The sequence below is a fragment of the Catharus ustulatus genome, chromosome 3 (genome assembly GCF_009819885.2).
Source record: "Catharus ustulatus isolate bCatUst1 chromosome 3, bCatUst1.pri.v2, whole genome shotgun sequence".
In the NCBI taxonomy this organism is placed as follows: domain Eukaryota; kingdom Metazoa; phylum Chordata; class Aves; order Passeriformes; family Turdidae; genus Catharus; species Catharus ustulatus.
In genome coordinates this window covers 56,472,219-56,499,506 of record NC_046223.1, presented here as the reverse complement: position 1 = coordinate 56,499,506, position 27,288 = coordinate 56,472,219, and the positions used below count along the sequence as shown (strand labels likewise).

At 37.1% G+C, this 27,288-nt stretch overlaps 2 protein-coding genes across 8 annotated transcripts; one reads left to right on the top strand and one right to left on the bottom strand.

Moving 5' to 3' along the window:
- Positions 1-133: 133 nt before the first annotated feature.
- On the bottom strand, positions 134-27,209 carry TFB1M (transcription factor B1, mitochondrial). 7 transcript variants are annotated; one of them, XM_033055709.2, is made up of 8 exons: positions 27,167-27,209; positions 26,340-26,497; positions 24,625-24,776; positions 20,972-21,080; positions 19,002-19,153; positions 14,588-14,707; positions 3,725-3,852; positions 134-1,058 (listed from the first exon to the last, which is right to left on the bottom strand). In XM_033055709.2, the coding sequence occupies exons 2-8, from the start codon at positions 26,470-26,472 to the stop codon at positions 809-811; spliced, it is 1,044 nt and encodes a 347-aa protein (XP_032911600.1). In that variant the 5' UTR covers positions 26,473-26,497; positions 27,167-27,209; the 3' UTR covers positions 134-808. The 7 variants fall into 7 exon arrangements, with proteins under 7 accessions (XP_032911600.1, XP_032911601.1, XP_032911599.1 ...); XM_033055710.2 differs by lacking the exon at positions 27,167-27,209 and adding an exon at positions 26,966-27,145; XM_033055708.2 differs by lacking the exon at positions 27,167-27,209 and adding an exon at positions 26,971-27,145.
- CLDN20 (claudin 20) lies at positions 3,874-10,880 on the top strand. The gene is made up of 2 exons (XM_033055712.2): positions 3,874-7,724; positions 9,763-10,880. The coding sequence occupies exon 2, from the start codon at positions 9,851-9,853 to the stop codon at positions 10,508-10,510; it is 660 nt and encodes a 219-aa protein (XP_032911603.1). The 5' UTR covers positions 3,874-7,724; positions 9,763-9,850; the 3' UTR covers positions 10,511-10,880.
- Positions 27,210-27,288: the final 79 nt, after the last annotated feature.

Below are 27,288 nucleotides of genomic sequence, written 5' to 3'. Positions count from 1 at the left end.
TTCATGTTTGCTTTATTTAAAGCACAATTAAGTTATTTTAATGTGTTTTAGTGCACAACAGTGCAGAAGTTTCATTTTTGTATGTTTCAAGCTGTTTATACTTTATACATATGTGTAAATACAAAAACAAAGCTTGGCCTGTAATCTTTTATTTGACTGTATTTTTTATTTTCTCTATGAGCCTGTACAGTAAAAGACAAATAAGTATTGTACTTAGCCATGTTTCCTACTTTTTATTGTGCTGCTTTTCTGTAGTTGGAGCTTTGAATCCCAAATTCTTTGCTTCTGCATAAATGAGAAGAGTATTAGCAGACCTTGAGGCAATTGGTGCACTTTATCCTCCCGTAAGCCAGTCACTTGAGTGTATTTATAAGAATCTTGGCTTCTGTTTTTTAAACTATTCTGCACAGTAGGATGTTGCAGGATAGAAAAGCACAAAACCCCAAACATCATCTTATATGCTGATGTCTGAAAAGTATTTTTCTTCCATTTCAGTAAAGCACTTTCATTCATACAAAATTCAATTATATCAGAAGTATTGCAACTTAATGACCTGTTCTCACAACATCCCTTATTTCTTGGTATGTGTTCTAGCCATTCCCCTGAAGTAAAAAGAACCTGGATTGCCTTTTCCCTTTTGTCTACAGCTGAATGGAATAGAGGTGCCCTTCCTCTCTGGCTACCACTTTCTCAAAAGTAAGTCTTTCATATCTGCACAGATGTAGGAACATCTAAGCCTTCTCTTATTGAGTCAACACCTGTAGATCAAGGAGTTAAAACTAATTAAAAAAAAATCAGACTTGTGCTGTTAGAGCTGATTTTCTTCTTCAGTCTGTTCAGGCTGATTAGTACTTCCTTTCATTTTCTTTTGCCGTAGTTCTTCTCTGTAGTTGAAAACAAAAAGGCTTGGGTCTTCATCACACATTTTCCTGTATGCATTGCACAGGTTTCTAAATTGTGACATAGAGAGCTGAAAAGGACGCAGAGTTGGATCAACATTTGCCATCATCATCAGCTGTTCTGTTCTTTTCAAGCGTCCATTTTCAGGAAACAAGGTCCTAAAAGATATGGGGTGAAGAAAAATTTCAGCAATTCAGACAGTTACATTTCCATTAAGAGTGTAATTTACTTAATAGTAAACCTATATTAATTATGTCACTATTTTAGGTCTGCCACTCTTATCATACCTCATCTGAGCAACGGAAACATATAAGGGTCCTTTTTCTGCAAATGCAAATTATGACACCATGGGAAAGCACATACATACATTATAGACTAAATACATGCACGTATGTGCACGTTTGCTAACATTAACAAGAGCTTTGGCTACAGATACAAGCACAGAGCTGCCTTAGAATTAGCCTCATATTTAGAAAGCAACAACAGATTAAACTGCACAAAACAGATCACATTCAAACAAATATGACTCTCTTTCAGACTGTTTCATTCTAATGGAAAAGACAATTATCACTTGTCATTAATACCCTAATTCTAATGTCAGAAAAAAAAAGCTGAGAAAGAGGAAAGTAGTATATAATTGCCATTCACTTTTTAGTATTTAGAATGTGGGAGAATGTGGCAAGAGTCCTAGATTTGTCTTCAGCTTTGTCACTGCTCAGAGATAGTTATATCAGTACATTTACTCTGGGGCCACATATGTTAGCATCTCTCTCTCAAAAGTTCCCCAGATTTGAATGAAGAGTATTAGGTAAGTGATTTTTAATGTCATATACATACTACATAATGTCATAATACTACACAGTGAAAACATTTGAAAGGACCAGCTCTTATTAGCAGTAGTTCTCAGTCTAAGGCCAGAAAAGCAAAATATCTGCATGATTAATGGGCATTTCTCCATTTTCAAATTCTGTGTGACACACGTAAGACTAAAAATATTGTGCATCTAATACAGTAACACACACTCACCCCCCCAGATGTGTTTGGCAGGTTGGCTGGACAAACTAATTAAAAGGCTTTGTACAAGTAATGATAATTGGTTCCTGCTGGGTGCATAGAACATTAAGTTAAGAATGGGTTTAAAATTTTAAGTGAAAAATGAAACTTCTGGGAAACCTTTTTTAATGTATGTGCTACTTCAGGCCTTTTTCAAAACATTCCCATTAGTTCGGCATCTAGGTTGGCAAGGTTAAAATGGATCAATTTCTATTTCAATACCCCTCTTTCCTTTGACTCCACTGTTAAAAAACATACCTGGAGCGAAGTCTACCTAGCCTTTTTTTTTTTTTTTACAGACTATGAACCAGCTTATAAATGTCTGTGAACCACAACTCAAACTATAATATGGACTTCATAGCACAATCTTATATTTCACATCTCAAATCCTAGAATTTATACACAAATATAAAGTGATTCTATTGCCTTGTTTTTATAATGTCTGTGTGATAGAGAACCTTAGAATGAACTTAACAGCTTTTTTATACACCAAAATTTGCTATTTTTTTCAGGTCAGCTAAAGAATAAGAGGATTGTGTTTCTTAGCTGCACACTAGGGCTAAAGTACAATAAGCTGCTAGGGGAATACGTGACGTCCAAAAGTTCAGATTCCCCCTTCTTGCCTCAAAAGAATGTAAAGCAGTTATTAGCAATTTGAGATTATACAAAAGTCAGTAGTTTGGGTTTTTTTAAAACTTTGGTAAGAATACTGTACATAGCATAGACAGCTGATTGCACATGCCTTCTGCTTACACTGTCAAGAGAAACTATTCCTTCACAGTAGAAAAAAAGCAAAAAAAGCAAGAAAACCACCACCACCCTATAAGTCAAAAACAAACCAGTCTAGAGTTTGGACACCTCATTTTCTGAACATTTCCAAATGCATACACTAACTTTATAGGGAAAACTATACTCATGTTAGATCCAATGTCTGCATCCCACAAATCAATGGCACTCATGGCCTCAAGGAAAAAGAATCCAACTCAAAACTAGATGCAAAATTCTTTGTTCACCTTTAAAACAATGAAATAGAAGGCTTGCAGTACAGTAAGGTAGTATCCACCCTAATTCTAGACTGCATCAGGGCCAAAACCATGCCCAGCAACATGCTGGGAGCCCAGGCTACAGGAGATGCTTCTAGTCCTAACAGCATCTCTGTCACATGTTCTACAGTGCTGAATGATGGGGGTTGCCCATAGTAAGTCAGGCACGTGGGAGTGTTGGAGTTTAAATAAGATCTTTGGTGAAGAGACTGTGGTTTCTCACATCAAAGAACCTAATAAATTGCCTCAGTAAAACACTGGGATTTTTAAAGAGACAGTAAGAACTCCATAAACACAGAGACAAAAATTTGATATTATCCCCAAATAAGTAAAATTTCCCACAGACTATGTTTTCCTCACACTGCCATCTTTGGTTCTGGATTTTGAGACTTTTTTTTTTTTAAATGCAATTACTCCATAGTTTTTGTGGCTGGGTTGGCTTTTTTCATTTCTGAGACAGACAAACTATTGAAAAGATGACCATTTTATCCTAGTGATTTTTGTCAACTTCATCCGCACTAACAAAAATGTACAAGTAATTATTACATGATTATATTAGATACTAATCTCATACTTTTGTGTCCAGAAACCATTCTGGAATGGAAAGTTCTGATGAACTATTATGACAAATTTAAAATTGGAAGAATAAAATCAAATGCATAGCTGATTTAGTAGCTGATGGATTTAATAAAAACATTACCTGGGAATTTTTCATAAAAAATACTTACTCAATTCCTCGGAAGCAGTATTTTCTTCTAAACTGAAAAACACTTTGAACCACTTTTTCTACCAGCTCAAATGGCTGCTGTATCTTTGGCTGCACCAGTGGTGTGAAATGCACCACAGCCACATCCACCTATATGGAAAAGAGAGATAAATTTGAGTAGACATCTTCCTGTAAGACTCACTAGTTCTAAGTTACCTGGCTAGACATCTACAAACAGGCACTATACAGAAAGGCATTCTTGCAGCAGTTAAGCTAGCTGTGCAGTGACTAATGTCATGGTATGAAATATAAAGATTTTTCTTAGCTTTCAAGACCCTACAGAATTTTAGTCAGTTATCTACATATTTCCAATTAGTTCACATGCCATTAGTACTCAGTACTTTTTACCCCCCTGGCACTTTGTCCATTTAGAGCAACTTTCATGTAATCTGTAAAGTAATTAGCACTTCTGTCTTCAGATCCTTCCACAAGATAATTCTGACATAACACACAAATTAGATAATATTTGATATACAGGCTGAAGGGCAGCTGGAGAAAATTGGTATTATAATTAGAAATCAAACCCATTCCCTATATGTTTTCTGTTGCTCCGGGGCTTTTCTAAAATGTAAGCCAAGGAATTGCTTTTCAACATATTAAGATTTCTAGTCTATTTAAAGGAATGGTAGGCAGAAATAAGTTCAATCAGTTTAAAAAAAAACAAAAACACACATTCTGTATTTACACTGTGTATCACAGTTCAACCAAAATTATGTTTGAATGATTCCATGAGGATAAGCTTGTATATATTCTTTTATAATTCTCAAATCAGACTGGTTCACAGAACAGTTACTTGCCCCGTGTCTGAAAACAGAATTAAACAGAATGTACACACTTGGTTTTTTATACATGTGTGTATATATATATATGTATGTCATGCAATTATAGAAACACTGTATTATATAGAAACTTTCAGGCTTCTGTATTAGAAATTAGGAGCTAGACTAAAACTTCAGTTCTGCAGCTCATCTTCCAAACTAGATATTAAAACAATAAAAAGGAAAAATTTCTGTGGACGAGCACATTGAAAATTTGAACAATGTGTACAAGTACTGTACAAATTTGTAAGTGCCAGATTTAAAAAAAAAAAAGAAAACATCACATATGCTAGTTCTGACAGAAAAAAGAGACACAATCAGACCAAAAAACAGGTGCTGCTTGAACCACAGTCTCAATGTAACAATTGTTCGAGACAACCCAGAGCATGAGAGTACTTCAAAAAGAAGCGTTTCTCCTACTGCTTCAACCAGAACTGCTCATAGCAACCTCTGATGTGGACATAATCTGACACAAAGATACTATCCACCCATTTTGTTCTTCCCATGGGAACAGTTCAGCTTCTAAGTGCATCTATCCAGTACACATGCTTCTACAACACAAATTTCAAATAAATTGTAAAACTCAAACAACATAAGTTTTTCATGTAGACAGAACTTACAAAGCTGAGCCAAAATACTGGTTAGAGAAAGGAAAGAAAATACCAATTAATAGTGCTAATGAAGAAAAAAACCACAGCAAGTTTCCACAGTTAGCACTGCTGATCCCAAGTATATACTACTGGAGTGTTTTCTTTAGGTGTTACCCTCCTCTGAAAGCTAGAGTTAAAAATCCAACAGAAGAAACCCTTAAAATTACTGAAATGTGAAGCACAAGAACATATCTACAAATCAGGTGACAAAACCACCTGATATATGGAATCTGCAGTGAAACACACATATATTATGGCCCAAAAATGATTTTTAATTTTTCAACTGTTCAGAGTGTCTGCATTTGCCATGGGTTGCTCCTATCAGGAAGACCACAGGGATGTAGAAAAAAACCACTTGTGTTCACATTGAGCGTAAGAAAAGTTAATCTTCTTGAACACAGCACATACATACTTCACATGTCCAATCAGCTCCTTGAACAGAAATACTAAGGGCACATGCATATGTTTATTTACATTTTGGTCAGGAAATATAACAAGGTATTATTCCCACAAAAGTAGGGGTAAGAAAACAACCAGAGTCCATGTGGCATCACCTAGTCACCTTAATTTTGCAGAAATATTCATAAGTGAGAAATTAGGGCTCTTTAGAGCCACATCTTTTAACAAAAATTTCTAAAGGAAAAGAGCACATAATCTAGATACAGTGTACAGCTTCCGAGTCAAACAGCTCAATTTGCAATCTCAAGGCCAGTGGGCAATAATTTCTGTTTCTGAAACAAAACACAGCACTCCTCAGCTCTATTATAGACACTGCTTTCTTTGGACCCCAGGAAAGCTGCTTGGTTACTATAGCAACAGATACAGGGGAAAGCTTTTCATTTGTAAATGGCCACTGCTTTAAAATCATACATGCTATTTTCCCCACACCTTTTAATATGAATCAAATAGAGAGTAGAATTATGAAAGCCAGTAGAGTATACAAGAGCACTTAAAATATACAAGTTGATTTGATGACAATTTTACTAGTAGCACTTCTCACCCAACCAAGTATGTTAGAAATATTTACAAAATAAGACTCAGGTCTTACAAAATAATAAATATGAAAAACATTAAATAACACATCCAAACTGTCAATAGTACAGCAATTATTCACCCCTTACTGTTTTAGTATATCTGTACAATGAAGGTTTATATTCTGGTAGGGAAGGAGGAACACATAACAGAGTACAATTCAATTCACTCAAGTCTGCTGCCTTGCTAATGAAATCAGCACTCTAAATCAGAATAAGCTTAAATGAGACAATTTTTACTAATTGTTGACAACAAAAGTTTCATAATGGGCAACACATGTACCTTGCAACCCGCCTGTATTAAAAGCAAACCCACATAATCTTTCCTCAAGATGTAATTTACTCACAGGGAACTAAAACCAAAGCAGAACATATTACAATTTCATTAAAACAGACTGCTTGACATCCTACTGAGATAGTTCTAAACCAGCACTTTCACAATCCAAGTATTCAGTTGCCTTTTAATCTGTCTACTACAAACAAATGTTAGGTGTAACACCAGATATTTGCAACTTGTAGCAATCTTGTTCCAACCAGAGTTTACTTTTGGCTCACTTCCGGCAGAAAGTTACTATGCCTCTGCACTAATAAAAATAACTTCTACATAAGAGCAGCTCTGCAGTAACTCCATAAACACCAGGCTCACAAACAAAATCACAAGAGACCAGAAATCAGGTACAGAACCTGAGGGTATATATCACTGCTGCAATGAACAAGACCTTTCTCCCAACTCCTTAATTTCTCACGCCAATTTGTTAAGGCCACTTCTCTGATGTGCTGCATTTACCATTGAAGCTTACCAGTAGCTTTATTCCCTCGTTCTTTTATACAGCCTTATACAAAGATAACAAGTTATAGGATAACTTATGGAAGGCTAAAGTTATCAGGAGCAGATAAGCAAAGCCTGCAGTTGAATAGAAGTGTCCTGCTGTTCCAATTACAAATTAAAATAAATTGCACAGGAATTAAGGAAATTTAAACTCTTAATAAGATTACCTGTGATGAAAAAAACAACTGACAAACAACAAAACTCTCTGGCTCTCAGTGCAACTGAAAAGATTCCCCCCAGTCTGTAAGTCTACAGTTTCTGGATTCTCAAGATTTTACTCCATTTAATCACTGCTCATGCCTTCCATCATAGAATCTAGATACCATTATGTATTTAGGACTAAGGGCCGCCGTCTGTTTTATTCCATAATCTCTTTGCTTTCCCTTACTGAGTGTTTTTCAAACAAAACTCATTAAACAAAGTACTCCTTTATTCTCGGGTAGATGGAACTAAGAGAGGGAACAAACAGCAGTAATGCACTTGCTGTGGAGAACAGAAAAAAACAACATTCCAAGAAATTTTGTTAATACATGCCAATGCAGTTTTATATGAGAAGGGATAGTTTCATTCAAGAGAAACTGCATTTTCCAGGACATCTACAGTGAAGAAAACATCTCAGACCTCACAACCAACAGTAAGTCCTACACAAACAGGAATGAAACATAACTGTACTTCTAGTTACAATTGTGGTACTTATACTTGAATTTATCATGCCTTTAACTTGGTTCACACCATTAAAAGTAATATAAGGCTACCATTTGCAGTGTTTTGTGTTTATGCTTGTGTGTTTTCATACCTGATATTTAAAAAATGAAGCAATGAAAAAGGCTGAATCAGAGTGCTAATTAGCTCTTTCAGAATATGAATGAGAATATGAATGAGAATATGAATGAGAATATGAATGAGTTTTGAGCTACCCAGACCTGTCAGTTCCTTCTGTAAAAGGAAGTTAAGCCATCTTTCCCATGGGGCTGTACAGCAAATCATATGCATTTGCCAGAATATCTCTTCCCAACCTGAAAAAACTGAAGGGATTTAGAAATAGGCAGATCTTTGAAATAAGATTTTAACAATGACTAGCTGTCAATATTCTCACCGTAACTTTAAGCATTTATTTATTTTTATATATATATATATATATGTATATGCTGGATAGAGTTAGCACACCCTTGAACAACTACCTGAAATAAAACAATACAAAAAGATTGGAGTATAAATATATGAATTATATTTAGAGAGAGAATATAGAAAATTATACCATATATTATAATAGTAACAGAATTATACATATAAAGGATAAATACATTAATTAGTTCAGAAATGCCACTAAAGACTGATCAAAACCTTGTTGTCATGTATAATGAACTGAAACAAGAGTACAATACTACAGATATTTTTAATTTCCCTTATTTTAATTTTATCTCTTATTAGTATGGCTTTTCAAAAAAGTTCTAATGCTGAAGACAAATTTTAATATATTGTATATATTTAGGCAGAAAGTCCAGATCATGCTTTCATGAAGCCTGCCCTTTGTCTACCACTGATAAAAGACAAAACCTGCCAATTATACAGCCCCATGCAGAAGGCAAAGCAGGATACCACTTTCTAATCCTCCTCTCAGAGGTTTCAAACCACTGTTCTGCATCTGCAATCCCTACAGTCCAGCTGATGTCACAGTAACAGTTCTGTCTTCCCAGCTGCACAGTTATCACACTACCTAAAACATTCTCATCTGTCAAATGAAATTGGACTCTTTATAAAATAATAGCAAGGAGCTTTTTAAACGATTTTTAAAAAAACTGCCACTTCATGGTAAATTTGCAAATTATTTCAGACAGGTGCTTGATTCAAAAAAGGCACTTCCACAAATGAGCTGTTTTGTACCAGTATTAAAAACATTATTTGAGAGACAGAAGAAGATCATATTCACTTTTATGACTTGCTAAATACTGCTGCTCTAAGTCAAGGAATAGAAATCACTGAAAACAAAAAACTGGCAAGTTTAAATAAGAATGAAATAAAATAAAATATTGATTTAGAAAAGTCCTGTGACTAATTGTGAAAACACTGCAAAAACTAAACTCCCTTTTATTTTCCTCCAAAGCCAAGATATTTTGTAGCACTTATTAAAGAGATGATCAGGTAATATTTAAAAAACAGAAATAAGGGGTTACCTCTAACTGTACTTTAAATAAGAGATAGCATAATAGTACCCATTTTTATAAAAAAGTCATCAGAACCTGACTAGAGCTATCAATACACTTAAACAAGGTACCTGAAGAGTATAATATATTTTCTACCACAGTGTTTTCCTAACACAATGACTTCTAATCTGCAAGTTTCTAGTGTTCCATTTACAATGTGTATTAGTCTAGCAAGCCTGCAATCTGTATGCTATTACCAAAACCAACTGCAGTAAAGTAAGTTTTGTTTGATGGCTTGCAACCATGTATGAAAGGGCAGCAGCTCCTTTTTACAAGCAATTCTAAAGCACTGTCCATTTGCCATCATCTCTGTTCAAGTACCTTGTGTACAGCAGCTCAGCTGCTGCAGGGTCATATTCAGATATTCATTCAGATAGCTCTAATTTTAAATGCAAGCTTTTTGTGTTTGCTGATTTCTTTTCCTTACCCCCTCGCACTTCTCCTCCGCCCCCTTCCTCCCTGTTACAGACGGTCGGTCACTGCCTGGCTACAAAGCTCCCAGTTACTCACTTCCACGAGAGAACAGGCAGACAAAAGGTGACAGAAGATAACCACCATGGCATCAGCAAGTCTGCAGTTCTTTGCTTTTATTCTGGCTTTGTTTGGTGCTTTTGGAGATATCGCAGCCACCTTGCTACCAAACTGGAAGGTAAATGCAGACGTTGGCTCAAATATCATAACCGCTATAACACAGATGCAAGGACTTTGGATGGACTGCACATGGTACAGCACTGGGATGTTCAGCTGCACCCTGAAATACTCCATTCTCTCTCTCCCCGTCTACATCCAGGCTGCACGGACCACCATGGTACTGTCGTGTATCCTATCAGCCTTTGGGATCTGCATCACCACAGTCGGAATGAAATGCACAAAGTTGGGAGGGGACAGTGACAGCAAAAATAATGCTTGTTTTGTTGGAGGAATCTGCTTCATTCTTGCAGGAATCTTTGGATTAGTACCAACATGCTGGTACACGAGAGAAATTATTTCAAATTTCTTGGACCAGAGCGTTCCAGAGAGTAGTAAACATGAACCCGGAGCAGCAGTTTATACCGGATTCATCTCAGCAGGGTTTCTGCTTATCGCAGGTGTGATCTTCTGCTCTTCCTGTTTTAAAAGGCAGCAAGGAGCATGGATTTACCCTCCAAAGCAGCACCATTTCCCATCCACAGAGCAGGAGAGCAATGCAGGTTACAGTCTGAAAGACTATGTATAAATAGTTATTTCTATCCTTTGAAGTATTTCTATTCATTTAAGGGGTTTTTTTTGTGTGTTAAGTGTATTTTGATTATTTCAAAGAATGTATAACATAGCACTTAACTGTTCCTATATCTGGGTTGCAGTTATGCTTATGCAAGGTATTTCATTTACAGAGGCATCCACAAAAAGGAAGAAGTAGGAAAAGATACTTGTCTGCTACAAGAGTACTTTATTTTGTTGATTTTTCAAACCCTTCTTTCTGACTTTCCAAGTAACCCTTACTGAAGAAAAATAAACTATTTTAAAAACATAACTGACTGTACAACTCACGCATCAATGTCTTGTTACAGCAAAGATGATTAAAAACTAACTTTCTGCTTAGTGAATCACACTTTCAATAACTTATGACATTTTATAGTGTATTTTACATTTTTATCTTGATTTTATTTATGATGCAAGGTAAAAAACCCCAGAAACTATTTGTCCAAGAAGCCCAATTCAAAGGTTTTTAAAAAACCGACACATCTACCTTTTATTTTAAATTCTAGATCACCTTGGTAACTAGATTTTGTAAAAAACCAAAACCAAAAAAATCCCCCCAAAACCCCAAACCAAACCAAAACAAAAAAAACACAAAAAATCAACCAACCAAACCAAATCCACAACAAAAGCTCAAGGCTCCAAACCTTAGCTGCACTGTATACTCTGCATATCAGGCTGAAGGATCAGCAGTACCATTCAGTTCTTGCCAAACCCAGCCCTCTTGCCCCAAACTACCACCTGCTGTGGGTTTCATTTATTATTGTTAAAGGAAAGAGTGCTGGACATTCACCAACTGCTACTAACCTATCACTACACAGTGAATGCTAGAGATGAGGAGCAGTACAACAGGAGACATGTAACCATACCTGTGAAAACACCTGCAAACCGTAACAAACAGGATAGAAACCAAATTATCTATGTTCAAGACACATCTGTAAACATTCTGACTTACACTTGCTAAAGGTAGTAATTAACAGTGCAAATAACACAGTAACCACTTACTGTCTGCTACATTTCTGAGTTTCTGAAAGAACGTTTTAAGTCCTTTTAATTATTCCTGTAGGATCTGTTCCAGGCCCACTCCCAGGTATTCTATTACTGTTAAAAGTACTACACAACAGTGAAAACGAGACAGCTTCTTTATTTTTTTAACTACCTTACTTTGAATAATTATCTTAAATCCTTTAACCTTTTCTTTCACCACACAGATTTTGTTTTGTATTGGTCATTCGCAAAGTATGTTCTACCTAAATACTTCCCTAAGTGAGAATCAAATCAAGAATAAAAAGTGGTATGATACAGGCCTTTAAATTTAGGAATATAATGCTGGATGAGTCTTTCAATAAAATCAACTGTTATTTACTCTGCGTACTTATACACAACATTCATTTGCCATGGTACTAGTCTGAAATTTGCTAAAAAAATGTGAAGTACCCCAAACATTACATGTTTAGTATGTTGAAAAAAGATCTTCTGTTATGGCATTTGGGAAAGTGGACCATTTTATGCACTTAATATGCAAGTAATCTTTATTCATAGTCTTCATTTTTCACACACAGAATAGTATTATATCTTGTTTTTATTCTACTGCTATTTTGAGTTTCCTATGTCTTAATCAAGGAGTTTGTTTTGTACTATTCCTAATGCAACTATCAGAAGTTATTAGGTATTACAGAGACTTCACTAAGACCAAAAAGCCAATTTCTTTTTTTCTAGACACAATGTTGTGCAGCACCATTCCATTAATCAAGAATCTTTTATGCCTCAACACTCAGAAATGTTGAAATAATAGTCATGCATCGAGCAAATGAGGTAAACAATTCCTTCTCAGAAACATGCATCTCCACCTTTAGAAAAGAGTTTGACATGACAATAAGGCGTGACCACTACCATGTATGTGAGTTAAACCATTCACAAAAATTATTATCAAGAGGTATTTTTATAGGACGGCGTAAGAAAAAGGTAATAGTGGCATACCAGGAGCACAGCAAAATAGTCATTGGTTACACATACTGCAAATTTCTCTTCCTGAAACTTTATAAAAAAGTAGCTGTACTTCATATAGCTATGAAACAAAAATCAAGGATGGAGACATTTCATTCCCAGTACCATGCAAGAGCTTTCCAATAAAACAGATTCTATGAGAAATGGTAACGTCTAAAAAACCATGACCATCTACAGCTAAAACAACAAGGACAAAACAGAAGGTAAGTCTACACCAGGAGTTTGAAGGAAACAATGAGGCTGGTAAAACAGACATGTTGCCCAGAGAGATGGTGGATGCCCCATCCCTGGAAACATTCAAGATTACATTGGACAGAGCTCTGAGCAACCCCATCTAGCTGAAGATGTTCCTCTCATTGCATGGGAATGGTACTAAATGACTTTTATTCAAACCCAAATACAGTAATTTCACGACCATAAGGCGCACCGGACTATAAGGCGCACTTTTTTTTTGCCGCAAAGATCCGGGTCGTGCGCAACAAAATAACGAATTAGTAACGGAATCCCCCGATTGTGGAGTTTACTGGCATGTGCTCAAATTGGAAACATTTTAGCAGATTGGTGTAGCCTTTAAACGCAGCCCCAAGTGCCCTCCCCGTGGGCGGGGCCCGGTACTACCGCCTGCCCACGGTTCAGGGCAGCCAAGGCTCACATCTCGGGGCTGCTGCTGTTCAGGGCAGCTCAGGATCGTCCGCGGCTCAGGGCGGCACAGCGCTGCCCGCTCCCTCTCTCCCTATGCGGCTGCCGCTGGCCGGGGGCTGGGCGGTGCCTCTCAGCCTGCACGGCCGGCAGGGGCTGGGAGCGGGGTCTGGGCGGTGCCTCTCGGCCCGCGCGGCTGCCGCTGGCCGGGGGCTGGCCACTCCTGCCCCCGCTCACGGCTGGGCTCACAGCTCGCCCTTTTTTTTTTTGCAGGGAGGAGCTGAGTTGCATGCAACAAAGTAACAAATTACTGGCAGTTTGCAAACATTTTTCACAGACTGGCGTAGCCTTTAGACGCAGCCCCAGGTGCCCTCTCCGTGCCGCAGCCGGGGCTGGCGGCAGCTCCCTCCCTCCCCTCTTGGCTCCTGCCAGCCGTGGCCGCCCGCTCCCGCCCCCCGTCGCGACTTGGCGCTCCCGCGGCACTGCCCCCTCACTGCGGCTCACACTTCTGGGTTCGCGAATTTTGCAACTTTGTACATCAGATAAGGCACACCGGACTATAAGGCGCACTTCTGGGTTCAGGGGAAAATTTTAGTCAAAAGGGTACGCCTTATAGTCGTGAAATTACTGTATTTCTATAAGCCTATGATTTCCACATGCATTTAGGGACACCAACGTCACTTAAAGTCAGGTACAAATTTATACAAACCAAAACAAAACAAGCTTCTTGTCCAAAATACTGATTTATTTCTTTATTTTTGATTCCTGTACTCCTAACGGCTATTAATAAAAACCAGTGGCAGTGGATAAGAGGACAACAAAGAGATTGCTCGCTACTCACTCAAGAACATATAAGAGGGAGAGAAGATTGCTACTTTTTTAAACAATCAGTGGGATATAGGTGACAAAGTGCTGCAGCAAATAGGAAGGAGTAAAACATGCTAAAAATGATTGGGGTGAAACAAAGATTATAGACATGGTAAAATTAGAGATGTTTGACATGGGTGACAAATGAAAAGCTTTTCTTATCACCTTTCAAAAGACCCATCACATTCTTAAGGTACAATTTCCAAACTGTTTATAAATGTGAACAGTAAAATAGCAGGCTTTCCAAAAATACTCCAATCCTAGCAGATTATCCTGCCATTAAATCCTAATCTTGCTCTCTAGAACACCCAAAGAAGTATGCTGACCTCGCAGATAGGTTTCAAGGTCAAAGCCAAGTTCTGAGGAACAAAAAAAAACCAAAAAACACTTTCTCAGAGTAAGCATACTTCATTTATAGGAATTTCCCATTGTTCCACTTCGTAATACGGAGATGTTCAAATACAGCCGCATCAATGTTCCTTAGTGAAAATAAGATATAGTCCTTGATTGACTTATTAACAAAAACCACAAATAAACTTACCTCCGGCTTTGGAACAAAAGCTTGACCTGGAATTATGAAACAGTTTTCCACAGAGCAGAGATGCTGAGCCATGATGGACAGTCTGCTGCGTTGGTTACTTCCTGGGTTAGCTGTAAGTCTCTATGGGAAAATCAAAGCATGTACATCAGTGATACTGAAATGACCAAGTGATCAGTTATATTCAGTATAATAAATTTAAGAAAAAAACCCCACTAGTTAATCATTAAAAAATAGTATCAAAAAAGTAAAAACTGTATGCCCAGACCACCTAAAATTTTCTTCTCCAATATAACAGCATTTCACTACGATACCACGCTAATTTGCAACCTCAGTCCTGCATCCAACGAACATGAAAAGGAACTCCTAGAAATTCTGCAGATCTAAATGAATGTCAAAAGAATTTTGTACGGACACAAGAGAAAACTAAAACTATTCTGACTGCAGTATTAAAAAAAAACCTAACACCAGTTGACAGTACTCTCACAATCCTTTCCTTCCACTGTTTTTGTATATAATACTACTATTTTTTTCCTTCTTCAAGATGAAACAAAGCTCCATAAACTCAAGATCAGCTAGAAATTAAAATTTCTTTATAATTAACTGGTCTACACTTAGAATATTTGAAAGGAAGCTGGATCTACTTTACATAAATTTAGAATGCCTAACAGTGAGTGCATTTAATACTTAAAACTCAATTTAAGTATTCTCAGATTTTCCCATTAATGTTTTTACAAAACAGTAGCCTGGACAGAGGTTGCCTACACTTTTGTGACCTGGCAAGAAATACATTTTATTGTGTTTTTCCTTGCACAAACAAAATTTAAATATATAAAGCATCTTGTAAAACAAGTCTCAAATTACAGAATTCATTTCATTTACTTATGCAAAAATAGAATAATAATGATTCTTGTTCTTATTTACCACCACCTCAATAAAAATTAAAAACTAAATTCCAATTCGTGTATCTGGTAACATTCGTACAGGATGTAAGTCCATATGAAAAGCCTACTCATGAAATGCTGCCACGTTTATTAAATTTATCCCTGAAAACTAAAAGCTAAACCTGTTGCCAAAGTTTCAAACTTTGGCATTCTTCAAACATTTGGCAATTTCAAAACTTCAGCAATTTCAAACATTTTTCAAACAACACTTCTGAAAGGCAGCTCAACATGGAGCAAATAAATACTTTTTAACAACTCTTTTGGAAAGAATGTTCAATCATTCTTTTTGCCTATGCCTGCATTTAAAGCTACTTTCATTGTTGTGTCAGAGGAAATCATTATTCTCTAAAAGAAACCCAGACTGCAAAGTCTAACAATGCAATCTGACACGCACTTCCTTACCTCTGCAGTGGAAATGAAAGTGACCTAATAGCAATACTTTTAGCAATACTTGCAGGGCCAATTCAAACAAACCTATCTTTACTTCTCCCAGAAACCATCTAGCAAGTCTCAGGCAGTAAGTTCCTGCTTCTCAGTTACAGAACTAATAACTTAACATCTGGATAGGAACATCTTAATCCACTTCAAGCACAGCAGCACACACCTGTGTACGGCACCCACACACAGATCAGCCAGCTAAACCCTCAGCCATGGGAATGGACATGTTCAGCTCGGTCAGCTTGCTCAGAGACCTGCCCTGCCTGACCTTGAAGGTTTCCAGGAATAGGGCATCTACCCATCTCTTGGCAACCTGCTATAGTGTTTCACTACTCTCACTGTAAAGAATTTCTTCCTTATATCTAAATCTACGCTGTTTTGGTTTAAAGCCATCACTCCTTCTTCTATAGCAACACGCCCTGTTGGAGGATCAATTTTAGAGTAAGTGGGCTGGAAGAACCTGGCCTAGGTGACAGATTTGAGATGAAGCACTAAAGAATTTGGGACTAAGCTGAAGTTCTTACCCACAAAGTGAATAACAATTTTACAAATTTAAACTACAGAGAAAAAACAATTATCTGCTTGACACTCAAAAGTGTTATTTTTATTGCTGTGGATATTTGGCCTTATCCTCCTTAATAGGTCTCAGATTCAGCATATAAAATAACTGCTGATTCTCATCAGCTTTAATCAATTTATTTATATCATATCAGAACAGAGTGGGCTGCAGTAGTAGGTGTGTAGTGACATAACTCACACCAACATTGCTGTGCTACAATGAAACAGAACTGCAAGAAAATACAACCAGCAAGAAAGGTGAAAGTATTTATTTCCCTGTTATACTGGCAAAACAAAGTCTGGTCACAAATAAAAAGAGCACATTGCTTCACTTTCTTACTGTTAGTATCAAGTTATCTAACTAATTATAAAACACATCACTCCATTCCATGATGCATCTTATGCTTTTGCTGAACTTATGACATATACACACACTTTCTTTGATATTTAGGTTCTTAGCTTAGAAATACCCAGGGAGGACACCAAATTTTTGAATATAAGAAACTTCCCTATCAAGACTATAAATCCAGAAATACACAAAATATCAGTAGCAACTCACTATTATGTGCATTACACTCTTCCCTCTTTCCTAATACTGAATATGCCTGCAGACATCAATTTACAATGGTTACCTTAAGCAACTCCAGAGGGACAGCAGAAAAGACACAGAGCCTAATTACTGTTCTTTCTCCTAATCATAAAATAAAACAGTATCTTTAAAACAGTATTTTTCATGGTATCAAACCAATAACTGAAATGCAAACCAAAAACCATGAAAAATTTTGTCCTGGGAGGAAGATCCATGTTTAAATTGTGTTGAGCAAGAATCAAGAGAGCTCAGAATGCAAACTCAACAACAATTGACACTGATTCACTGCATGACACATTCCATTTCCCACTGTTTCTAACTCCTCAGTGTTCTAAGTACAAGAGCTGAAGTGTGCATGGTATTTTGCACCTAATTGAGCTATGCTGGGTGCAGAATTGTAATCTGCATGTCACCAATGACATGCAGCTGGGTACAGCAATATAAAGTACAGAGTACTCTCACACAGTGTTAGTGAATTTTTGCTGTCACAAAACTATGTATCTTACCTATCATCACTTTGCATTTTACATCACAGTCCATCAGTCATATTTTGCAACAAGGTCTAATCTCACATGACATGAAGTCCTTCTGGGAAACAGACCTGGATTCTGTAATGATTGAAACCAAACAAGCCCAGAACTGAATTAAGAAATCTGGTTTATTTCATACCAAATGTTTGTCCCTAGTGTTCTCTAGAGCCACCTACTGGAAATACTTCATCAATCTTGACTGCAAGGCTAGGGCAATGACAGCACAATATGGTTTGCTTTGACCCAGAAAATGACAGCAGATATTCCACTAAAATATATAATTATTACTAATCTTCACAGAGAAAAAAAAAAGCAGCAAAGTTTTCCTATTCGAATCTTTACTTTGAAGGATTGAAATTAAAACAATATACGCTGCACTGACAAAACACAGCAGTTACAAACACTGGAGTAATAAGATGGAAATTCAATTATTCAGGCTGATGTGCAACGCTTTTTTTTTCTCTTTATAAATGCAAGTGAGATGCTTGTTAAAAACCAGACTGTTTCCATAACTGCAAAGCAAAATGCTTCCCATTCTCTATGTTTTATGTTTCATGCAATGTCAATAGAAATAAACTGTTACGTCTGAAAGCACTGTGGAGCAAGCCAACCTAGTATCAACTGATCTGGCATTAACACTACTACACTGCAGATCAGTCTGGCCTTCTTTGAGAAACTAACTATTAATACAAAGTAAAATATCAATTTACTCTTGCACTTGTGGTGACAGAAGTAAATTAAGGCCTTTTTACACACACAAGAATGGCAGATTACATTAATAATTCTGATACCAAGTCTCATTCAAGAAAGCCAATGCCATTTTCCATGGTCTTGACAAACACTCCCTATGTTTTAAGTGTTCAATCACAACTGGAAATAATACTAACCTTCCATTTTTCCTTATTTTAAGGAAGGTGTTTCTTAAAAATTATTTTTAATAGAGGATAAAGAAAATAAATATGTATTTCTTGAGATGAATGAAAGGTAAGGAAAAACAGACCAATGACACATTGCACAAGTGACAGTGAGAGAATAAACGTACTTAAAAACAAGACTGCTACTCAATCTATTAATGTTAAAGGAATCAGACTACAGAAAAGATCTGAGTACCTCAACGAAATATAATGTTGCATAAGACAGTAAAAAAAATTACATGCTTGTGAAAGGATCAGAGTAGATAATTAACTAATCAAAATTCATAATTTAGAGCCACATAAACTAAAAACTGCACTAACCTTTTCCTCTCTTTTCAAAGTCAACTAAGTTTGGGTTTGGAGTTTCAAACAAAAGAGTGCATATAAATAATTTTTTTTTCAATTTAGCATCTGTGCAATATTGGAAAAATGCTAAACTTTTACCTCCCCAACTTCCTTTTGAAAAGTCAGCGTCATCTGTGTCCTGCCATAAATAAAAGGTCCATCTCGTTTTGAAACATTCTCAAGCCATTTGATGATCAGAGGAGTTGAAACACTGAAGGGTAGATTCCCAATGATATGTATATCTGGTGGTTCTGTTGGCATTTGACACAAGAAAAACAGCTGTGAAAACGTTTTGGGTAAGATTTTGCCAAGAAATAAAACACAAGAACAATATGTACCTATCCACCTAGACTTAAAACATGGAAACAATTTTTCATCACGCCTCACCAAAATGTTGCCTGTCCATTTATACTCATCTTACACTGAAAAAGCTGTGTTACTCTTCTCAGTATTTACTTGGAAAAAAAGTGATTAGGTTTGGTTCTCATTTACATTTAAATAAATCAGTAGCTTTCAGTAGCTGATTTTCAGCTGATGTGTAAATTCCAGGTGAGCTGCTCTAGAACGGCAAAACCACAAGAGTGTTACTGTGATTTCAAGCTATGACTATCAGGTACAGAGTAAATAGGCATACTCATACTTCTGTCCAACACATCCTCACAGAGACGTTTTACTTAGTCTAACAACCCTCCAAACAACCCCCTAACTCACACTGGACAGAGCTCTCCTTCTGTATAGAGTCCCCTGAAATCAAAAGGTGTTAAAGTACAAGACTTAGCCATAAGCAGTGATACCTGTTTTTCAGTTATGGATCATAGAAGTTTCTGTGAGTGCCATACAACACAACACAACACAACACAACAGAGGGATTTCAGTAGCAGGGATCCTTATGTCTAAGTAGGAGTGCAACAAAAGTGGGGAAAACCCAAAAGCCAGTGTGCTGTTTCTTAGATATGAAAATATTTAATAACATGAAAAAGAGATGACAGTATAAAATTCAAGCTGTTTTTCTGGCACACTTTACTTATTATGCACTCTTTTGGCTGATATTTCTAGTCTATCCGTGGTATTACACATTTATCGGAGATAGCAGTTTTTGAAACCCACCATCTTTTCAGATTTTTATACGGCAATAACAGAGAAGAAATGTATCTTGCCTCTAATTGGTCAGCTCAAAACCTAACAGTGACTCTATCTTCAAGAAAAGTAAATTTTTAAACTGCACTACACTCTCACAGATACATTTTATCATAGTTTGTTCTCTGAAGCACCCTTTGCATGCAAATACATGCATGCAAATGAGGCAAATACAACATACAGTTTTCCTAGATGAATGTAATGTGCCATGGTCTTTAATGTCCTCACTCTGAGAGCATTTTACTGCTCTTTAGGCACTGCAAAGAGTGACTTTAATTATATAAAGGTATTTAATTTTATATTAACAAATTTGGAAAAGAGAACTGGAACGTTACGTCTGATTTATCTAATATTATTACATTACATGTTTTGAAAAGGAAGTGAAATAGTGTCCTATTGCAACCTCAGGTTTAAAAAAATAAAAAAGCAAAAAAACCCATAATCCTGATTAGATTCTACTTTTGCCAAAGATATCCAGTTGAAACCAAAGCAATGAGAAACCTGAAGTTTTGAAGGGAAGCTTTCCAAAGTTTCAAAGCAAGTTACAGAAATTTCTTCAGTGGAACAACAGCAGTGGTGATTTCTGACTTCTTCAAACAGAGTGAATAAGCCAGGAAGTACACCATTTGATCTCCTTTCATGCTTTCCAGAAGTCATTCTTGTACAGTCAAGCCACTCTAAGGTTAATAACTGCAAAGCTCCTCACTTTAAAGTAAGGTCAGTGTCACACAAATTCCACTGTTTTGTATCAGAAAAGGAAAAGAGTTCTCTGTTTTCTTTAGGGGGAAAAAAACAAACAAACAGTTGTCTCTTCATCTTCAACATGTACCACGAGAGAATAACGCCTGCACTGAGTGAACTTCAACATTACCACTACTTAAGACTAACTCAGAAGCCCTAAAAAATGAAATAAACCAAATGCAAATACTAACCATCCTCCCAGTTCTTTTTTAAGTGCTTTGGAAAAGCCTTCTCCATCTTATAGGTCAGGATATCTCCATGAACGATGCGCACTTTTCCTGGAGCTGCTTCAGAGAGCATCTGTTTGTAAACATGTAAGCAGAATCCACAGTGAGTGTTAACCAAACTGATGTCCAGTTTTAGCCACTGCAGGAATACACATATATATATATAGCCATTGCTATATATTTATCTTCAATATACAACAAAGCACAGTAGGAGTTAAAACTGAGAACACTATTAGTAAGTATTTACTTTCAAAAAGCAAACACTAGAAATAGATTAATGTGTGATCCTGTAAACACTTAACTATTCACAGATGTAGAATTTCAATAGAGAATTCAAACTTGAAAAGACTGCTAAGAGTCTCTTCAACCAACAATTAACAATTAAGTCCAAGGCCACTAGCAGGACCTCACCTGATTTAAGTAATAATGCAAGCAGGAGGTTTTGAAAGGTTTTTAGATCAATTACCTAAGAAAACAAGGGCTCACGTTGTTTATTCTGTTTCCCCCACAGCTTTAGGGCCTATCATTCAATTTCAGCCATATGTGATACAACACTGCAGAAATATTAATTCTTTCTTTTACATGAAAAATGTGGAAGAGATTCTCTTAATATTCCCTATAGTAACCTACATTTGTACCATCAAAAAAACAAGGATTCACTCAAAAGAGGGAATGAGTACCTAGCAGGAGGTATAATTTCTCAGTAATTTCTATCTTTCTAGACATTACAAACTCATCCCTGTTGCCAGCTTCTGCAGCCCACTTGCACAGCTTATCTAGCACTTAATAAAGGCTGATATGCAAACTCAGCACTGCCTGTAGTTTGATAACTAATTCTTTCATTTCTGGTGTCAGTTCTCATAATCAAAATTAGTTAAGCTTCTTTAGTGTTATACTAATCTTTTGTCCTATACTATGAAACTATGCACAAACAGCATAATTCAAAAGAAGTGGCAACTATTTTCAAAGATAGCATTTGGGGATATTTATTGATCCTATAAGAGAATAATGACAAATGGTTTAAAGAACTATTGTGCTTTTGCACAGAGATCCAAATCCATAAACAGTTAAGTGCCAGTGGCCTAACTGCCAAAATAAACTGCTCATCATTATTCCATTTTCAATCTGAGTGACGTTTATATGCTCAGGGGCACAAACAGCTTTCACGATTCTCTGAGCCAAAGGAAAATACTGCTTTCTCCTACTGTTCACAAAATGTTGTCATGAAATCTTTTTGAGTGAAAGTTTGGAGTTTTTAATTACCAAAAAAAGCTAAGTTTTATGTAGAACAATAAAAGCTTAACAAAAAACTAAGTGTTCTTACATGTTTTAAGAGCAATTATTTCCAAAAAGAAAAAATAAAATTAACCTCAACTCCAAACCACTCAATGGACTTTCCAGCATTACACTAACAGTTATATGACATACCAATTCACTAATTTGGCATGGTTCATCAAATCTTTCTTTGAAGCTGTTATAAATGCTCTAACAGGATGGGAGATAATGAAAGATTAATAAAGTTAGAAAATAGCGTCATTTGGTAATAAAAGTTTTTTTTATCAAGATGAGTTTAGGGGTTGCTGAGTAACACACTTTACATAACTGGGAATTGCATTTAATTTGTGACCAGGAAGTAATTGTCTGATATTTCTAATTTGAAATAAAGACTTGGAAACCCAGTGAAGCTTTTTTCATTTGAAGGGAAAATGTGTGCAGCTAACACAGCTCCAGGAGCTGCTGTGCATCAAGGATACCAGTCAACAGTGTTCCATCATACAGATACTCTCATTCTTCACACACAACCAAAAAGGGCACAAAGGAAGCATAGTTTAAAACATGAAATGGTATTCCTGGAATAAATCTATTTTCAATAAATTCTCTTGCTCCCTTTCTCTCCTTATCAGTCTTTTCAGCCTAAAAACTATTAGAGCATATGGCATAGAGAGGTTGGGATTCTTTTAGACTGAGACAAAACTGACAGACTCTCAGCTTGTGCAAACTTTAACTCTGTACACATATGTTCTTCACTGTATTTCAGTTGTGCAGTAAAGAAAATCTCCATTTCAGTTTTGTGAGAGATCACAGCCTGAAAAACAGTTAATGAAAAATGCTATATCCTTTACATCAGTGATTTTAAAGGTATCTAAGAGACGTTTTTATGTAAAAGTCCCCAATTGTTATTTTAATCTCTGACACTTTCCCTTATTTAAATCTCAACACTTGTATGAGCATGAGTTTTGATAGTTTGCTTGGGAAACCAGAAAAATTATTACAACCCACACTTCTAGAAAAGAAAGATTCACTGTTATGTATCTTCTTATTTGTATGGAAAAAAAGCAATACCAAATTGAACACTAATGGATGCAAAACATTTCTTGCTCATTCACATCCACTGTTATACCACCTCTATGTTCAATAACCTCTTTCAGACATTCACTTCTACTGTGAGGAGATTGGCAATTAAAAATAATGACTAACATTATGTCACTTGAACAGTAAAGATAATTACATACCAAAAGCTCATTTTAGATGTCGAGAAGTATACTTTTGTTCAGATAAATCTGGTGCAGTGGATGCATTTTGGAAGATCAGAAAAAACATCCAAGTACTTAAAAAGTTCTCCTAAGTGAAACAAGCGGCATTTAACCTCACATTCTCTCCAGTCCCAAACCAGTTCTCAAAATCTAAAACAAAAATGCTGATTGCCCCCACTCAAGTGAAAACATGAAGGTTTCACAATTCATAAGATGAAGATAGCACATTATACATTATTAATGTCTAACTCCACAAAGACATAATTATATGCACAGTTAAGTTTCAGGATATGAGGAGTTTCATTGATACCTTACATTATTTTTATCCTACAAAGGGATAGTAGCAACTCTTGAGTGAACTACCTATTTACTTTCACTGCTGATTTACTGAAAAAGACACAGTGTAATTTAAGGAAAGTCCTTTGAAATGCTCTGAGATTGCGGAGGCCTAAGAAACCAGTCAAACTTTATGATTTTTGGACTCTGTTTTTCTTGCTGGACTTATCAAATTCCACAAACATCCAGCAACGCAACCAGATAACATTTGAAAATGCCACAATGACTCGTGAACTTATACCAACTTCAAAAGAAAGGAAGGAAAGCTTTAGTGATTTTTTTGAAAATGTAAAATAGATGCTTGCTTTATTCTTCTCTACCTGGATGTTAACCCACACTGACTGTATCAACTGGAGATATGCCTTCCCAATTTTGTGAAGCATAATTATTAGGAATAAAATGAAACATAAGACCATACATAAGGACATTATATTCAGCCTTCAAATTATGACTTTACCATCATGATGAAATGCACCTAAAACATTTCAGCATGAAAAAAACCCAAAAACCAACAAGCCTTGGCAGTAACTCAGCTGCAGAATAAGGGGCCTAAAAGGAAGAAAGCAGGAACAATGAATTGTGATACTGGGTATCTTCAAGCAAATTATAGCTCTGGTTTCTGCCACAGAACCAAACATATTTTCAGCACTGAGATCTCAACAAGACACCTGGAATCTCTCTAAGTTCTCAGAATGCTCTTATTGAATGCTGTGGTTAGATGTACACAAATTATTCTCCAGCTGGTACCTGCAATCCTGGAATAAATCGAGCATCTTTTTCAATTAAAAGGAGTTGTTCAACACCAGCACTGAGAATGGATCTGGTAATTCCTCCTGGCCCAGGGCCCACTTCGCAAACATGGGCATTTTTCAGCTCGCCAGCCTGTTTCACTATCTTGTCTGCAAGACACAAAGAACATACTAAGCCTTTATTTTCCTAGAGATCCAGCTCACCAAGATAACCTTATTGTTTACTGTTACACAAGCACAAGCATGTTTATCTCAGAACAGACATAAACAGTGACACATCCCAGTTAAATCATCACGCGCCCGCCAGACTGCACAGAATTCAGATTTGTTCCATACTATAAGATATACCGAGCTATCTAAAAAACCCTATTTTTAGTTTTGTGTCTTTAGTATTTATTGTGCTCATTACAGAATCAATCAAAAAAGAGAGTATCGCTCATCTGTGTCCTACTGTGCTGCAAGCAAGCACTTGTGTTCGACATCCTAAAGTCTCACTACTTGTCCTTGTAAAGGTATTTCACTACAGCACCTCTACTTCAAGGCAATTTAAGAAGTAAGAAAGATACAGTAAAGCTCTATGAAAATTGCATTATATACAGGGCAATTTTATAAGGGAGGAACTGGACTAAATGAAGAGCTGGAACACAGGCAACAGGTTGCTATAGAAAACAGGGTAGTTGAAAGGTGAGGAAGGAATACCCATACGTAAATGAAACAATACAACATTAGAAAGTATTATAGATAGTAAGAAAACATACTAGGAACTGGAAAATGTAGCTAATGAAACAAAGGGATCCTTGAGAAGCATAGAGAGCTGATACTGACAGAAATTATGCTGCTCATTCCATGATCTCATATGTATGCAATAAAAAATATCCAAAACCCAGGCTACTTGTAAAGTTCTACAAAATGCATACAGACATTTTCATTCCGGGGTAAAAGTCCAGTTGTTCAGGAAGTGGAACTTAGTTTCATGTCCTGAACTTTTATCAACCTGAATCTTCAAACAAAATCAAATCATTAGCTACATGAAGCTGTACAGCATTTGTTAATGCAAAATCCAGCCAGCACTCTGCCATGAAGACACCCACCCTGACTGACAGAACAGTGCCAGCTTTGTCACCCACTGCTGACACAAAGATGGAAAAAAATGAATTATTCAGAACAATGAAACTGGTTCAAAAAAGCTACACTTCTGATAAAATGAGACAAATGACTCTCCTATCTACAGCATGCAGCACATTTTAAACTGCACAATGTGTTACATACTTTCTACCATACAGAATAATCTGAAAAAAATGCTAATTTTTAAGTCAAACTTATAATCCAAAATAGCACTCAAATGATACAAGTACTACTTTGGTTTAGATTTTTGCATTTCATTCAATAACCCATACTTTATATAGAAATACAGTTTCTAGCTAAAAAAATGCACTTCAATTTATAAAGAAAACTATTTTTGAAGAGTAAGTAAAAGCAATTAACCTAACGTAAAACTATTTTTAACTATTTAAATATTTAATTATTTAACTATTTAAATATTTAGCTATTTTGAAGAGATCTTTATTATAAAGGTTTACCATTGAGCTGCCATTAATCTGACAAATGCTATTATGTCAACATCATCTCCTTAGCTATACTTTGAGTTATATGCTGTTTGGATTCTGACAAAAACGTGATGCTATCTAAAAATATTAGAGTAAAATATTTAACCTGTTAATCGCAAATCCAGTAGAAAGTTCTGGGAAAGCTGTTTCAGTGCTTTAAGGCGAAAGAGTTTAATAATTTCTCCAATAGTTGGCAGGGGAGGTAGACGGAAAGCTGCCACTTTTCCTGGAGCAGCCATAAGACAAAACTCTCATTCCTTCCTCCTAGAGAGACACCGAAAACATCATTCTATTACACACGATGAATTATAATTAGTATTAAAAACGCTACTAAGCTTACAAACCAATGCGTGATTTACAAATTACTGTAGGAGGACTAAACTCCGAATGTCACTACTTTGACTTCTGGATATTTATGCTAGGCACGAATTCGGGGTGTCTGGGCAAGTCCCATTTTGCAGATCTGCCAACGCCTCAGGTAAAACAAAGCCCTCCCGCAATTACTCGATGTGCGCCTTTCACTACTTTAGGGAGGAATCAATAAGCAGAATGACTCCCGGCACCATGCAAACACAGAACGTGTTTAACCCGCGCGTCCTTGAGCACGGCCGCAAGAGCTCCGCCCGCGCGCGCTCCGAGCGGCGCCGCCCGAGTGCGCAGGCGCGCACGCCTCAGCGCGGCTGGGAAGGCGCGGCGCAGGGGCGGGGCAGCGCGTGCTGCCGCCGCACGCACCGAACCGAGCCGAGCCGGGCCGGGCCAGGCTAGACCGGGAGCGCTCCGCGGCTGCCGTCGCACGCGCTTTCTGTCTCCCCGCGTCTCCCAGCGGAAAGGGGAGCTCGGAGCGGTGCCGCAGCTCCTCACGGGGCGCGGCGGGCGCCAACCCGGAAGAGAAAGCGGGGGCGCGCTGCGCATGCGGCTGTCCCGGCGCCTTACCTGCGGTGCGGGGCCTCGCGCGCCGCCCGGGCTGCGCATGCGCACTGGGAGCCGGGGGCGGGCATGGGTCGGGGGGTGGGTCGGAAATTAGCCGTGGGGAAACGAATTAATAATAGTGTTCG